This window comes from Andrographis paniculata, unplaced genomic scaffold (genome assembly GCF_009805555.1).
Source record: "Andrographis paniculata isolate CXL003 unplaced genomic scaffold, ASM980555v1 Contig57END, whole genome shotgun sequence".
In the NCBI taxonomy this organism is placed as follows: domain Eukaryota; kingdom Viridiplantae; phylum Streptophyta; class Magnoliopsida; order Lamiales; family Acanthaceae; genus Andrographis; species Andrographis paniculata.
In genome coordinates, this window is record NW_026137592.1 from 5438697 (window position 1) to 5455102 (window position 16406).

Genomic DNA, 16406 nt, shown 5'->3' on the forward strand with positions numbered 1-16406 from the left:
GCCGACTTATTGGTCCAGCCGCAGACCTCCCGACCTAAAGACCATCCGACTTATTGGTCCAGCTGCAGACCTCCCGACCTAAAGACCATTCGACTTGCAGACTTTCCATCTTGAGGACTTTCTGACCTGCGGACCTCCCGACCTGAGGACCTTCCGACCTGCAGTCCTCCCGACCTGAGGACCTTCCTACCTGCGGACTTTCCATCTTGAGGACTTTCCGACCCGAGGACTTTCCGACCTACGGACCTCCCGTCCTGAGGACTTTCCGACCTGCGGACCTCCCGACCTGAGGACCTTTCGACCTGCGGACTTCCCGACCCGAAGACCTTCCGACCTGCGGACCTTCCGACCCGCTATTTCCTTAAAGATATATCTATTTTTCATGAGTTTCCCACGGTGCCCCTCGGCCAGTTCGATCAACTCGATTGCTAGGCCCATTTTTCTTTTTACCTTGGGCTTTTTAACCTAATTCTAAATTTTATACGTAACAATTCCAATGGAGAATACAATGTGGCGTTTTCCACTCCTGTTGAGAGAAATTATCTATTGTCTTAGATCATCAACAACAAAATTATTTTCTCCAGGATACTAAACGTTTCTCTTGATGCCTTGCATGAATCAATTTTCCTTCTCGTGCATCTAATAGATTTCTTTTTTTTTTTTTTTTTTTTTTTTTTTTTTTTTTTTGTCTTGTGGCCGAACACATAATGTCGACCAACTGCCTAGTAATCTTATAGGTGAAATCCAATCCTAGTCTTGGTAGATTGATAGACATCCTCCCTGATCATGGCGGCTACAAATTCAACCAAAGATAATTTTTCTTCCTTAAAAAGTGTATCTTTCATTATAGTAAAAAATCTCGTGTAAATTCCCTTTCTTGAAGATCTTCGGTCTAGAAACTTGATTGGATTGAGTTTTTAATTAATAATATTTTATATTATGAAATATTTAACATTTTAATTATTACTTCTCCGGCGTGCCACAAGTACTCATTTTCTTTTTGGTCCATCTCACAATTTTTTTTTTTTTTATAAATTTATCAAATTTAATTAAATTTCTAACATCTTAATAAGAGTCACTCGTATAATGTAAGTTGAAAAGAAGATATTTATTATGTTATGTAGGTAGTACAATTACTAAATTAAAAAATTGTAACTTTGTTTTGGAACCGACGAAAATAGAAAATGGTAACCTTTCCATGGACGGAGGAAATATATTTTATTGAGATATAATACTAAAAGTATTTAAAATGTCAATAACATTGCTCATATAAAAATAATAGGTTAAATTATATAACACCCTTCAGTAAAAATGCACAAAACACCTGTGTTTTATTTATTGTCTGTGTTAATGTAAAATTTGCATGAAACATCTCCCTTGTCCAAAAGTGATTGTTTGGTTCTAAATAAATACTTAAATTATACAAATTTTATACAAATAAAAAAATATAAAATATCTTAAATAATTTTTTTGATAAAATAAATAAATAAATAATTGATTAATCCTTCAAATCAAAACACAAAACCCAAAACAAACAAACTATTATACATTTTCACTGATTAATAAAATATTACTCCAACAAATCATTATACATTTTCACTAATTAATAAAATATTACCCCTTTGGATGAGAATGGAAGGAATATTATAAATCGATTTTATATCCAAAAACATGACATCAATGCTTATCTTACCATTCAAATTCTAATTTTTTTTTTTTTTGTTCAAAACTTAAACACAAAATACAAACTGCAGCCAAACACAATTATTTTTTATTTTTTATATTATACTAAAATTAATTTTACATTCCAATCATCATACAACTATTCATATACAAATTTTTTACTATTAAATCCAAACTCAAAACTAAAACAGCCAAACCACCACACCAATTTAATGTTTTTACTATTCCACAATATGCCAAAATACCGAAACACACTGTAATGCAACCAAACGATCAAATTAATTTTCATTTTGATAACTAGTTTCACTTATATTTTAATTCACGTTTAGTCTATATTCATATTTTAATGAAATTATTTATAATTAAAATTCGATGATTTATAACCATCCTTGAATTAATTTATAGCATTTTGGAATGGCTAATATTATGACAACACCATATCAACAACGCATATATAAAGTTTGCACATTAACATAGACCCGTATACCCATCATCACCTCTGCTGCTTATTGCTGCATCATCCTCTATCTCCTCAAAAACATGATGATGATGATGATGATGATGATGATGAAAGAGGTTGATAATATGATTTGATAAGGTAAGATAGATACAGCAAACCTTGCTATGGTCCTGAGAGTATATTGGTGATGTTACTCTGCAGCAGTGCCACGGATTCCACAGCAGTCTTGGTTAGCCAACTGATCCCCACTTTGATGCGGTGCTCATCCGTGGGTAGTCGGATTAGGTAAGCTAGTTTCCTTGCTGACATACATACATACATTCATACATTCAAAGTCAGGAATGAGCAGGCAGATCAAACTGAACTAACTGCAACGACTTGGATGATGATACCTGAGTGACCAATTTGACCTTCCAGCGTTAGGCCGTCGATGAAACTTGGTGAAATAGCTCCATCGTATCTGCCTAGAGTCATCATCTCACCTAAATTTTGAAACCTGCACTTACCAATTTCACATGTGTATAACTTGTATAGATATTGAAAAACTAAAAAGTTAGTTGCTAGTCCCAAGTAACATGGATCCACCAAAATCACACTTTAGTAAAGCATAAAAGCTTTATCTCCAGTCATTTTTCTTGTTGCTTAAATATGAAAGAACTCAGAATATCATGTCAAACCTAAATGGCAGTAGTGGTCGGTTATTTATTGCAGCCCACAGATTCCAGCCAGCAAAATCAGCCTGCTGAAAAGCTACCTGATAGAATATGAAAAGCATATTAAGGCCAGTCAGATGATGTATCAGTGTAGTAACTGAGCAAGGGCAAAATGTATATTTGAACAAAGAGTAGGATAATAATATACAGTTGAATACATGTATGCATATATTCATTATTCACACACACAAACACGTCCACTTAGTTCCAACATACGGTCCATACAGTATTATCTATACACGTATAAAGACAACGATGAAACAGCACCTGAGCAGAGTCTGGAAGCAATTTTCCACTTTTGTCTCTCACAGCAGCAGAGTCACCAACTGCAAATACACGTGGATGACCCTTAACTCGAAGAGTTTCATCTGTTTCTACCTGTCCCCTACCATTAAGGGGAAGATAAATGGGTTTATCAACTTGTTCTAGCTCAGAAAGTAGAGACTTAGACCCAACAGTCCATAAAACTAGATCTGCTTCCACAATTTTTTTTTCCATGCTCCTCTCAGACGGCTGCAGCTCTAATATATACTTCTTCTGATTATCAACTTCCGCCCTTATGCAGCGCACAAAATAACCAAGCAAAAGCTGAACATTCCTTGATGAGAGAATCTGCCAGAGCCAGACAAATAAATAAATTAATAAAACAGAAAAGAAAATAAGGCAAGTAATAGCCCCAAGAACTTATTTTTTAAAAAATGAAGGGAACCAGTTCATACACGTACTACTTCCGCAGAAAGTAACATAATATGTAGAATAAATATTATAGATGATAGATTGTTAGATTCATGTTATTGTCAATATCTAAATCTATAAATTCACATGTTTCATATCCATAGCAATGCTATTCTTACTTTCAATGCACTCTCCCTATTGCCAGGTGGGGCATTCGGTAGGATTGTTTTGTCCACATTGATTGCTTGTACGACTCCACGTGCTTTCAGTCTTTCTGATATTGTTGCAGCCAACTCAATTCCAGAGTAACCACATCCTACAACAGCAATGTCAATCCGATTGTCTCTACCAAAGTACTCCCTCTCAAGTAACCTTAGCTTCTCATCAACTCTCTTCATTGAACAAATGCCAACAATTAGAGAAGATAGTAAAGCATATCCTATAGAATTTGGAAATACTTAACAAATTAAAACTCATTAGCAGCAGTTCAAATACTAACATGAGCATCCTCAAGGGTGGAGAATGGTAATGCATGTTCCATTGCACCTGGCACAACATCAAGTTTGGGTTCAGCTCCCAAAGCAAGCACCAACCTGGCTGCCCAGATTAATAAGCACGTTATTAGTAAAATTATTAAAAGAAAGTGAAGCACTCTAGTCCAAACAAAAGTGAGGTCCCTGTCCGTTGTCAATCATATAAGTGATGAATTTTAACCCATGCCACTGCCAAAATATTAGAGAACAAGAAGAATGCTGCAAAATTTGCATCAGAAGAGATTTGGAAGCATAACAAATATAATCAAATGTGTAAGCAGTGCTAATAATATCATATTTCACATAGTTAAGAGCCGCTGCAAAATCTAATAAATAGTCCATCCAAGAATTTCACAAGACTAAAGAGTGCAGATGAGCAAATTCACAACCAAACATATTGTTGATGTGTGGACTTCAACAAAAAATAAAGTAGAATTCGAAAATATATTTCGAACTTGATAAAGTGTAGCTGATAATTGGATCCCAATGCACTGAACTAGGTTACACTCAAATCAGTAAAAAGTAAATATTAAAGAGGAAATTCCTCGCATGATGCTATTCATTGTTCACGATGCCCCGATAAACCCTAGATTAAGAGTATTTATTTTGTTTTCAGTAACTGTTCGGACGGATTCACTTCGGTCACTTGATCGTAGGATAACCGCTTGATGGTTAGGCCCCGAGGAACTCAACCACCCCAGTCGGGTGGTTGAAACTGTCCTGACGTGCCCAAACTGGCTTTCTGGAATATAGTAGCCGAACTGTTATAGTGTCCGACTTACTACGCTCTCGAATCAAAACTTCGCTGGGCTACCGGCCCACCTAATCTGAATCAATATTGTAATATCCTGTAAAATAATCGCTAGGGTTCGACGCCGGAGTTGGACAATATTATTTTGGGTCTAATTTTATTTTGTATTTTTGGTGTAAAAAATTAAAGAATTTGATTAAAATCAGGACTAGAATTGATATTGGACCATTTTGGGCCCAAATAGGATAAAATAAATAATAAAGATCCAAATCTTTAATGTTAAAAAAAAAAAGAAAACAGCCAGCAGACATGCAGCCAGCGCCTCCTCTTCTTCTTCCTTCTCCAAAACTCTTCTCCTGTTGGATTTTTTTCTCTTTAAGGTAAATGAGATTAATCTTTGATAGATGATACGTTCCCTTCTATTGATATTTTTCAAAAATTATTTTCAATTAGGTTTGCCCTAAAAGTGCTAGGTTTTGCTAATTTGTTCGAGAAAGTTGATTATAATGTCCCATATGGCTTATGTGAAGATTATTAAAGTATTCTAAGTTGACAATCGTAGAATTTGTGGAATTTGTATGAAACCCTAATTTTGCCCTAACATAGTTATGGTTTTTTTTGGGAAAAGATTTATTATTATGTTTAAATATTATGATTTTTGAATTAGATTATGCCTAAAATATTATTCAAATCGAAATAAAGTTAGATTATAAAAAAGTTTTTGGATTTTTAATATTCCACTTTTTGGTTGGTTAAATTTTGACAATTGGAATGTTTGAGTTTAAAGCTCTCTTTTTAAAATTTGCCTAATAGTATATTCAGTATTGAGTCAAATTGGTAATTGAAACTACCCGTCGAATCCTATCAACTCGTTGATTGTTTGGATGATAAGACATAACTTTCCGTGCCTTTCAAACACGTGAGGGTATACCGGTATTTTAGGATAAATAGCTAACGTCGAACTATAACTCGAATGGGCTAGGCCGAGGGATCGAAATGGCAGGTTCCTTTTTTGGGTAATTTCGAGGTGCCCATCATTCACGATGAAAGGTCTTTAGACCGTCGTACGTGATGGAGGGATGGATTGCGTACAATCCCCTCTTAGAATGTTATATTGGAGACTAGAGGGTTGTGGGCTGTTTCGCGCCCCTCGCAAACTAATAAATAAATTGACTTACGTGTAATTTGGACTTGAACACTTAGATACATATTGTGGAGCTTTCCTTGAGGGTTGTGACCCTATGCTTGTTTTGTATAGCTATGTGACGTGTCATACGAAATAATAAGGTTGAAAAACCGGGTCGAGCCGACCCTAATTAAGCCTTAGTGGAGTTTTTTTCGTGATGTGCTCATCACTATTATTTGAGAATGAAAATGAGATATAAGAGAGGCGCTAAAAGACTCGTGTGTGAGTTATCCTTATATGATACGTATCATCTTATTCAAATTATCTTCTTCAAATAATTTTGTGGCATTATACCGTATTAGTTTATCTTCGATTAATTGAGTTTACTCAACCGTTGTGTTGACCCTCTTCTTACAACCTTTTTGTAGGTGATGATGCTTATGTTATACCTAAATGATGCATCCACGTCATATGATCCATCAGGGGAACTATAACTACTTTATCTTCTAAAATGCTTTTGAAATTCATTAATTATGTTTAAAAACTAATACCTTTTGAACTATTTTAATTATGTTTTTACTCAAACTTTACTTATTTAATTGGTAAGCCGGTGCGCTCTAAGTCAAATATCATTTCCTTTTCAGAGCTAAAAGTACCTTTAGCTTTCTTTTTCAAGTACCTTTAAGATTTGATATAAATGTTTTTTTTGTCTATATTATAATAAAAAAGAAGTACATTTTATAAGTTAAAGTTAGATATCAATTATTTACGTGTTAAAAAATAATTCAATAAGCTACAATAGCGGTATAGCATAACGTAGCGGAGTGTCGCTATATGCCGCTACACTGAAGAATTGCGGAGCGGCCGTAACAGCAAAGTGCCTTTCTGCTACGCTACGTCGCTATTGCGTGCTATTGACAACTATGTTATTTAGTTGTTTGTATTTATTATTTTAGCCTTAGCGCCACAACGTATGGCTAGTTGGTAGATGAACGAGTCTTCCGGTGTAGCGTGGCGATGACGTTCTAGTTTGAGCCGACTGGGGTGTTACAGTTGGTATCAGAGCCTAGGTTGAAGACTCATGTTTCTTGGTTAATAAAACTTGAAAGATTTCAGAATTTCTAAACTCAATTAGATCATGGGTTTAGTCGGGTTTGGGTGCATTCATTGCATTCTAAGTTTATTCCATGTGTTTATGTGCATTGATTATGCTATTTGATTAGTTAGAGCTTATTAGGTCTAGTCTCGATTAGCAAGATGCCCCCTAAGCGTGCTGATCAGCCCCCCGTGGCACCCGAGTACGATGAAAAGGTTGAGAGTATGCAACCCTAAAACCCTGAGCCTCCAGTTCAGAGTCCCGTTCGACCTTCAAACCCGACATTGGAGATCTTACGTCAGTTTATGGGACAGTTCGCTCAGCAGCTCCGGAGTGCTATGAATGCAGTATTACGTCATAGTCCTCTGACTTTCACTGGTCAATTGGACCCGACTAGTTTGGGAGAATGATTGGATCGTTTTGAGACGATATTTGAGGTGGTGAAATGCCCAGGAAGTATCGGCCAGGAAGTGGTGGACTAATGAGAAGGCTTCCGGGAGCAACTTGTTTGGATTACCGTGGGAGGCCTTTAAAGGGATGATAAGGTCGTGTTTTTATCCCTGCACATTCAGAGAGCAGAGGATGATGAGTTTAGTGCCTTGGTGCAAGGTAATATGACGGTGGAAGAATACTTCACGCGTTTTAATGAATTGGCTGCCCACGCTCCAGATTTCGCAGTGAATGATCGGTGCAAGTTGACGAGATTTGTTGGTGGGCTGAATCGAGACATTCAGCGGTTTTTAGCCGGCTTTAGTGTGTCGACCCTTCAGGAGGCATACGAGAAGTCATTGGTGGGCTGAATCGAGACTTTCAGCAGTTCTTAGCCGGCTTTAATGTGTCGACCCTTCAAGAGGCATACGAAAATGCAGCTAACATCTATCGGGAAAATTGAATATCGTATGATGAGCGGAGGGATGGAGTCCGCACGGCAGATAGAGAAAAAGAGAAGGTGAGTGAGGATTTGACGAACCATAAACGAAAGGATGAAGCAGAGAGGTTCTCGGGTACGCCCTATGCATCTTGCCCTAAATTCACTCATGGAAATTTCAGTGGCAATTATGGTGGTTTGGCTGTTTGTAGCCGATGTGGAAAACCTCATCCGGGAGTTCGTTGTGATGGCCAGCCCGTCACTTGCTATTACTGCCATGAGCCGGGACATATCAAGAGGTTTTGTCCCAAGTTAGTTGGAGCTCTGAATGCGATTGAGAGGGCTCCGGTTCCGCAGCAGCAAGGTCGTACGCCGCCAGTGGCACCTCAGCGAGCGAAAGGAGGAATGAGTGACCAGAGAGGTCACATCAATGTCATGACAAGAGGGCAAACTGTGGAGAACCATGGAGACGTTCTGACTAATACGTTCTTGGTGAATTCTTTAGATGTGGTTATCCTCTTTGATTCTAATGCACCCCTTTCTTTCATATCTAGTAAATGTGCTAAGAAGTTAGAACTAGATATTTAGATTCTCGAGTAGAGGTTTCGATAGAGACTAGGCTACCTTCAGGACAACTAGTGCCTTGTAATTGTCTTATCGTAAGGCTGTTTGTCATATGATCGGAGATATAGAATTTCCTACTAATTTTTTTAAGCTTAAATTGGCGGAGTTGTTTGAGGTAGCTCCAGGCATGAAGATCGATTTCGAAGACGAAAAATGTCCTAAGGGGGGAAGGATGTAATACCCTAAAAAATAATCGCCGGAGCTCGCCGGGGTTCGACGCCGGAGTCGAATAATATTATTTTTGGCCTAATTTATTTTGGACTTTTAGTGTAAAAAATAAAAGAATTCGATTAGACTTAGGGTTAAAATTAAGTTTGGACCATTTTGGGACCAAATAAGGTAAAATAAATAATAAATGCCTAAGTCTTTAATGTTTAAAAAAAAAAAATAGGAGCAGCCAGCAGACACGCCGCCAGCGCCTCCTCTTTTTCTTCCTTGGAGGTTTTCTTCTCCAAAACTCTTCTCCTCTTAGATTTTTTTCTCTTAAGGTAAGTGCGATTAATCTTAGATAGATTATAAGTTCCCTTCTATTGATATTTTTCAAAATTATTTTCAAATGGGTTTGCCCTAAAAGTGTTATGTTTTGTTAATTTCTTCTAGAAAGTTTATTATAATGGTCCCCTATGGCTTATGTTAATATTATTATAGTATTCTAAGTTGACAATCGTAGAATTTGTAGAATTTGTTTGAAACCCTAGTTTTGCCCTAACCTACTTATGGTTTTTTTTTTTTGAAAAGATTTATTATTATGTTTAAATATTATGATTTTTTAGTTAGATTATGCCTATTGGGATGGACACATTATTCAAATGTTTATTTAGCGAAATAAAGTGAGATTATAATGAACTTGTTGGATTTTTAATATTCTACTTTTTGGTTGGTTAAATGTTAGCAATTGGAATGTTTGAGTTTAAAGCTCTCTTTTTAAAATTTGTCTACTAGCATGTTGAGTATTGAGTCAAATTGGTAACTGAAACTACTCGTCGAGTCCGATCAACTCGTCGATTGTTTGGATAATACACATAGTCTTTCCACCTCTATGCCTTGCAAGCACGTGAGGGTATATCGGTATTTTAGGATAACTAGCTAACCTCGAACTAGAATCCGAATGGGCTAGGCCGAGGGATCGAGATGGCGGATTCCCTTTTTCGGTGATTTCGAGATGCCCGTCATTCACGATGAAAAGGTCTTTAGACCGTCGTGACGTGTATTTTGGGCTTCGAACCCTTAGATACACATTGTGGAGCTTTCCTTGAGGTTTGTGACCCTATGCTTGTTATGTGTAACTATGTGACGTTTCATACGAAGTAATAAGGTTAGAAAACCGGGTCGAGCCGGCCCTAATTAAGGCTTAGTGGAATTTTCTTCGTGATAAATTTATCACCATTATTTGAGAATAAAAATGAGATATAAGAGAGGCGCTAAAAAACTCATGTGTGTGAGTTATCCTTATGTGATACGTGTCATCTTATTCAAATGATTTTGTGATATTATACCGTATTAATTTATATTCGATTAAGTGCGTTTACTCAACCGTTGTATTGACCCTCTTTTTACAACTTTTTTGTAGGTAATGATGCTTCTGTTATACCTAAATAATGCATCCACGTCATATGATCCATAGGGGGAACTATAACTACTTTATCTTTTAAAATGCTTTTGAAATTCATTAATTATGTTTAAAGACTAATGCCTTTTTGAACTATTTCCAATTTATATTTTTGACTCGAACTTTACTTATTTAATTGATAAGCCGGTGCGCTTTAATTCAAAATCCCTATTAGTTGTTTATATTTATTATTTTAGGTTTAGCGCCACAATGTAAGGCTAGTTGGTTGATGAACGAGCCTTCCAGTGTGGCGTGGCGGTGACGCTCCGGTTTGAGCCGGCCGGGGTGTTACAAATACTCACTGGGGTACCGACCCACTTAATATTTTGGCAGCGACTCAAACCTTGTGGCCCCATGGGCCCAAACCCTAATTTTGAAACTTTTTTTCGGGGCTCAACACATAAAATAATCTTTATAAAACTTCATCCTAGCATAATCAAGATTAACAATCCTATATTATATGGAATCAAAGGATTCTATCAGTGGAAACCCTACCAATAAGAAGCTTCTAAATTTTCCTTCTATTGTGCTCTTGTTTGGACAACATAAACAAGGATGAGCAGAGGATAAAGGAAAACAAATTACAGGAATCTGGAAATAAGGAGAGTACAGAAATCCGAAAGTTGCAAGTTTGAATGACTTCAATTATGTTTAAAGACCTTTGATGTCTGAACAATCTACAAACAAGTGCACAAATGGTAGAGACTAAGCAGTATCTCAGTTAGTATGTACAAGAGCCCTACTGTTTTATCCATCTAGTTGGTATTCTACATAAATTGGCTATGACTAAAAATCTTCAACCACAAAATAGACAAATCATGGATGGGATAGAATAATTTGGCTCAAATGAGTTACATAAATGTTACCAGTCATATTCAATAGACAAGCCACTGTCAAGGTGCACCATTCCAGCGGATTGTAAATGTGCAACTCCATCCATTCCCAAATGATCAGTGGGATGCAAGGATTGCACCCTATCTTTGAAAAATTGCACACTTGTGTTTGAAAGCAAGTCCAAGAATCGTGGAGCTATTTCCCATTCTTCTACTTCTGCTCTCAGAAAATAAGCATGGAATGGTAAGAAAGTAAAATATGAGTTCGTAAACCAGAGTTGTATCATTAAGATCAAATGATACCTCCAGAGAGGAGCTCATAGAGCAATGGCTTGAAAACAAAACGCTCTTGTTGATCAACAAGAATAACCTGTTGAAATTAAAAACAAAAAAGAAACTGAAAAACGTTTTTAATTTCCTTGCCAACACAAAGCAAAGTAGCAGATATAAAAGACAGTAATTACACATGTTTCCACTCGCCAATGTTTTATTCACAATTACAAGATCCCTTGGCATTAGATTGTGGGGCAGTCAATTTCCCTTGTCACACAACACCACTTTGCCAGATCAGATGGTTTACAGCTCAACATGCCAAAGTGAAAAATATGTCTTTCAAAAGTCCTCACACATGCCTCACATCAAGTCAGAGTTTAGACTTTATACCGTAACCTGTTAGCTAGTAAAAAGCGATCTCACATCCTATCGATTTTAGTTGTCCAATGAAAGTTGGATACTAATAACTGGTGTACTCAGATTCTGAGTTTCAGTCCAACCTAGTGTCGCCGGGGGAGATTACTTTATTATATGCACAATTATTACTCTGGATTACTATGTCATCATGATAATATTCCAAACTGTTGATCGGTCACTTATATTATGAATCTGTCATGCTCAAAGGCAGCACTGTAAGGTGCAGCAAGCTACTGCTGTAGCTTGTGGTTCAGTGGTTGGAGTTTGATTTGAACAATGCATTGTAAAGTTTATTGAAGGAAACAGGTCATGCTGCTTCTAAAGTTCCAATCCTGGTACATATGTTTTAAATTCTCTTAATCAATGCTTACTTGTGGTTTCTTGCCGTCAGGCCAATCTAGTGATTCCAATCTCAATGCAGTATACAGGCCTCCAAAACCACCGCCAAGTATGCATACTCTTGGCCTCTGCAGTCATTAAAAGGATTTATTTCAAGATAAATAGTATTATCAAAACTCACTGGATGAATATAAAAAAGATATTAGCTCTAAGTTTTAAAATTACGTCAAGAACTAAGACAAACACATAGCCCTTGAAGCACAAATCCAACTAATTGTATTAGCATATGCACACCACCATACTCACACAAGCTTCTTTTCAATACCAGGAAAAGAAATGATTTGAGACATGATTGATATGCTTCAAAAAATTCAAATGAATTATCTCACTAAATTACTGAAAAATGAATTATCAGATTTTATCACGATACCACCCCACCAGCACTACATCAATTAGCATGTAAACATAGGAAAACAAATGATTTAAAGATTGCACATCACTTGAATTTACTTGGAAAAGCAAACACATGCAGGCTTATAAAGCTTAGCATCATTCAAATATCAAACAGTGAATGCAAAGAGAAACTACACAATTACTGCATCTTCCCCCAAAAAATGAAAATAAAAAAATAAAAAAATTCCACAGATATTAACAGTGATCAGGTAGATTATAAGGTAAGCTGATCGTCTTAAGGTAAAAATTACATTCTGGCCTAAAGAATTGAGGAATTTGAACTTTAAGTTTAAGCAATAAACATTTACAAACTGTCAAGTCCAATATCAAAGATCTAACATGAACAGAAGTAGAATATTGTTTATATCTTATTTGATGTGAAGTACATTGTTCCTTCCCAATACATCTATTTCATCAAACAAGTGATGTTGGTGTGAGCATATTGGAAAATGTTCTTACTGTAAACACTATATACAACGATAACTTAATACATCAGGAGTGAAGCAAAGAATGAGCTACCAAAAACCCACCCAACAAAAATTTTATATTCACAGAGAACCATAAACAGAATATGTTTCGAATGAAACTACAACAAGTCACGAACATGACAAATTCTCAACCAAATGATTCAAATTTCACAAACCTCAAACAATAAATCTCAATTGATAAGTTTTCCCATAAACAAATCAACTCATATAATAAAGATAAGAGGAAGCTCAATGAGAGTGAGGATGAAATCAACCTTGTCACTATCAGGCCATGCGAAAGTGGTAGGCAGTGTGTCACTTTCCTTTACTTCGGGATTGCCCCCATACCTCCCGGCAGAGCTCGAAACGAAACCGCGGAGTAGTCCTCGCCTTCCCGAAAAACCCGAAAACTGCCTCGAATCAGTCGCGTGAAGTCTCAAACGCCGGTGGAACAACTTCCGACACTGGAACTGCTCACCTGAAATTCAATTCGGTGGACGAAAATCCCTAGCATATCCTACTCTTTGAAGTGCTTATCACCATGCCTCTCGAAATAATACGTGTGTGAGTGATATACCGTAACTATAACAACAACAAATGAGGACATAAACAATCTTGATCGAGAACGCACCTCTGAAAAATGCTGCCGACGCGAGGGAGGAAGCAGCGCGCGCCATTGCAATTGACGGAGAAGAATTGGGCGGGCGGCGAGTGAAGGAGTACGCGGCGGTCTTGGCTCCACGAGTTCCCTGCTGAACAAAAGGATAGTCAATAGTCCCGTTACGGATGGCGAGCGTGAACGTGGGAGGGTGAGGCTATGGGTTCAAAATCTATGGCCTACAGGTCACCTGCCCACCCATTGCTGCACTCTTTTTATCAAGGTATTAGGTTCAAGGATTTAACCAGCGTGTCGATAGCGGCAAGGATCCTCACTAATAATTTTTTTGAGTTATTTGATTTTTTTTTTTTTTTATAATATATATGGCAGGTTTTAGTTTTAGAACAAGGTCGTGTTGATCCTAATGGAATTTCATATCAATTTTCATATCAATTTTTGTTACATCTACGTTAGTGTTTCTGTTAGTTTTTCTAATAATAGAATTATTGATTATATTGAGATTAAAAGTATTGGAGCCAAATTGATTAATTTTAATAATATTAATAATCTAAATTAATTTTTTTATTTTATTTATTTAGTTATTTAGAAAGAAAATAGAATTTTTATATAAAAAACAGTCAAATAGTCCGTAGAAGCTCGGACTAGCCCATGATAGTAAATATGAGCCTGGCTTCGGGGGTGGGCTTTTAGGTTCCGTTTGGTTTGATGGGAAATGAGGGGAGAAAGCACAAAAATTATAATTACCTCGTTTGATTCTATTTTTTTTAGAGGGATAGGAAAAAGAACGGAGGAGAGGGAAAATAAAATAAACTTAGGAGTTGTTTGGTTCATGAATTTAGCACGATTCCGTAGAATTTAATTTTAAAATCATAATAAATTCATTTTTAGTTACAAAATAAAGAACGAAATTTAAAATGTTAGGGATTTATAAAAGGGGTCTAAAATTCTGCAAATGAAGGACTTTTTAATAATGAAGCACCTATGTTACTTTAAAATCTCATTCTCGTATTATTTTAATTTTTACTTTTATATCCTTCCATCCAATAAAAGAAATTTTATCCTCTTTTCCAGTTTTTTTTCATTCGCAATTCCTGGCGAAAGAGGTCAATATATCTATCCATCGTTTTTTTTTTCTCCTATCTCCATTTTTTTTTCCTGACAAAGAACTTCCGATTACAGGTATAAACTCATTGTTTTCTCTCTATCTCTATTTCTCTTTTTTTGTTATATTCACACGGCCTTTCCTTTTCTTTCTCTCACTACAAAAAAATAATATATTTGTAACGGAATTCCGTCCCTAAAGTTCACGTAACTAACGTAATTTCATTCATAATTCCGTCTCTAATGTCATTAGTAACGGAAAAAGTAGATTTAGAGACAAAAAAGTTTTGTTACAAAAATGATTTTTTCTTGTAGTGTCTCTCTCTTTTTTTTTTAAAGCGCAGTAATACATTTTTTCTAATTTCTCTTCTCCACTTCAGTCGATGCATTTTCTTCTTAGATTCAATTGACGCCACAACATGTATGAATGTTAGAATCTACTTTTGTTTCAGTTTTGCAGATTTTTTTACTGTATTTTTTTTCTTTTTTTATTGTACGTGTTAAAAAATATATTCTTTCCTTGCAACGAACAATTACTTCAATTTACAGACAATACCTTTTTGTAATTTTATTGGTACATTTTTATGGTATCTTATTATGTGTACTTTTATTTTTATTGCAAGATATGTCTCGGTTAAGCACATGCAAACGTAAAGAGGGAAGAATGGAAAATTAGTATTCTTCATTTTATCGAGTTGGGTACTATAGTCTGAAGGAAAAAATACAAATCTAGAATTAGATACCCTCCTCCAAAGATTGATCGATACCCGATATTGTATAGGCTTGCTTATGAGAGTGATACACTAGCCATACCACAAATTAGAATAAACCGGAGGCGTTTTTCAAAATTATATGGGATGCTAGGAACATTATGAAGGTTACGAGAAAGTAGAAATGTTAGTATTGGTGAACAAGTTGCTATTTTTTTTTTTTTTCATATTATTGCACATAATGTGAAGAACCGAACAATAATTAGTAGGTACTTTACTCGTGTTTGTAATGCGGTGTTACGATAATATTCACATTTGCTTAAAAAACCAAAATCGGTTATTGAGAACTCAACCGATTCAAGATGGAAATGGTTTCAGGTATATATATATATATGTACGTATTTATACATTTTCTTTACCGCTATTTGATTTTTTAAAAATAATTAATAACACTTTTTTGTATTAGAATTATATTGGGGCGTTAGATGTGACATACATAAAGTCCTTAGTACCTCTTGAAGACAAACCTAAATATAGAACACGAAAGAATGATATCGCAATAAATGTGTTAGGGGTGTGTTCTCAAGATATGAAATTTATTTATGTATTATCTGGATGGGAATGATCAACAATTGATAGTAGAGTACTTTGGGATGCTCTATTAGACCTTACGGGTTGAAAGTTCCAAGGCCGGGTATGTATTAAATATAATTTTCATAATACAGGTTTAGACGGTGTAATAATTATTATTTATTATTATTAGGTTATTACTTGGTTGATGCTTGCTATACAAATATGGAGGGTTTTCTAGCTTCTTATAGAGGCCACAAATATCATTTGAATGATCGGCATGATGGACACCAACTTACAACAACAAATGAATTTTTCAATATGAAACTTTCATCTGCGAGAAATATTATAGAACGGTGTTTTGGAATCTTGAAAGAAACATGGAAGATTTTAAGTGACAGATCATTTTATCCCATTCAATTAAAAAATAGGATCATTATGGCATATTGTCTTCTCCACAATTTTATAAGACGAGAAATGACAACT

General features: G+C 35.8%; 1 protein-coding gene across 1 annotated transcript; it reads right to left on the reverse strand.

Annotated features, from left to right (window-relative positions):
• Positions 1-1879: 1879 nt before the first annotated feature.
• LOC127257388 (alternative NAD(P)H-ubiquinone oxidoreductase C1, chloroplastic/mitochondrial) lies at positions 1880-13832 on the reverse strand. Its single transcript, XM_051283782.1, has 11 exons — positions 13552-13832; positions 13196-13398; positions 12033-12128; positions 11275-11341; positions 11005-11188; positions 4031-4124; positions 3711-3923; positions 3124-3468; positions 2821-2897; positions 2536-2639; positions 1880-2445 (listed from the first exon to the last, which is right to left on the reverse strand). Exons 1-11 carry the CDS (start codon positions 13595-13597, stop codon positions 2306-2308), a joined length of 1569 nt encoding a protein of 522 aa, XP_051139739.1. The 5' UTR covers positions 13598-13832; the 3' UTR covers positions 1880-2305.
• Between the last annotated feature and the right edge of the window lie 2574 nt (positions 13833-16406).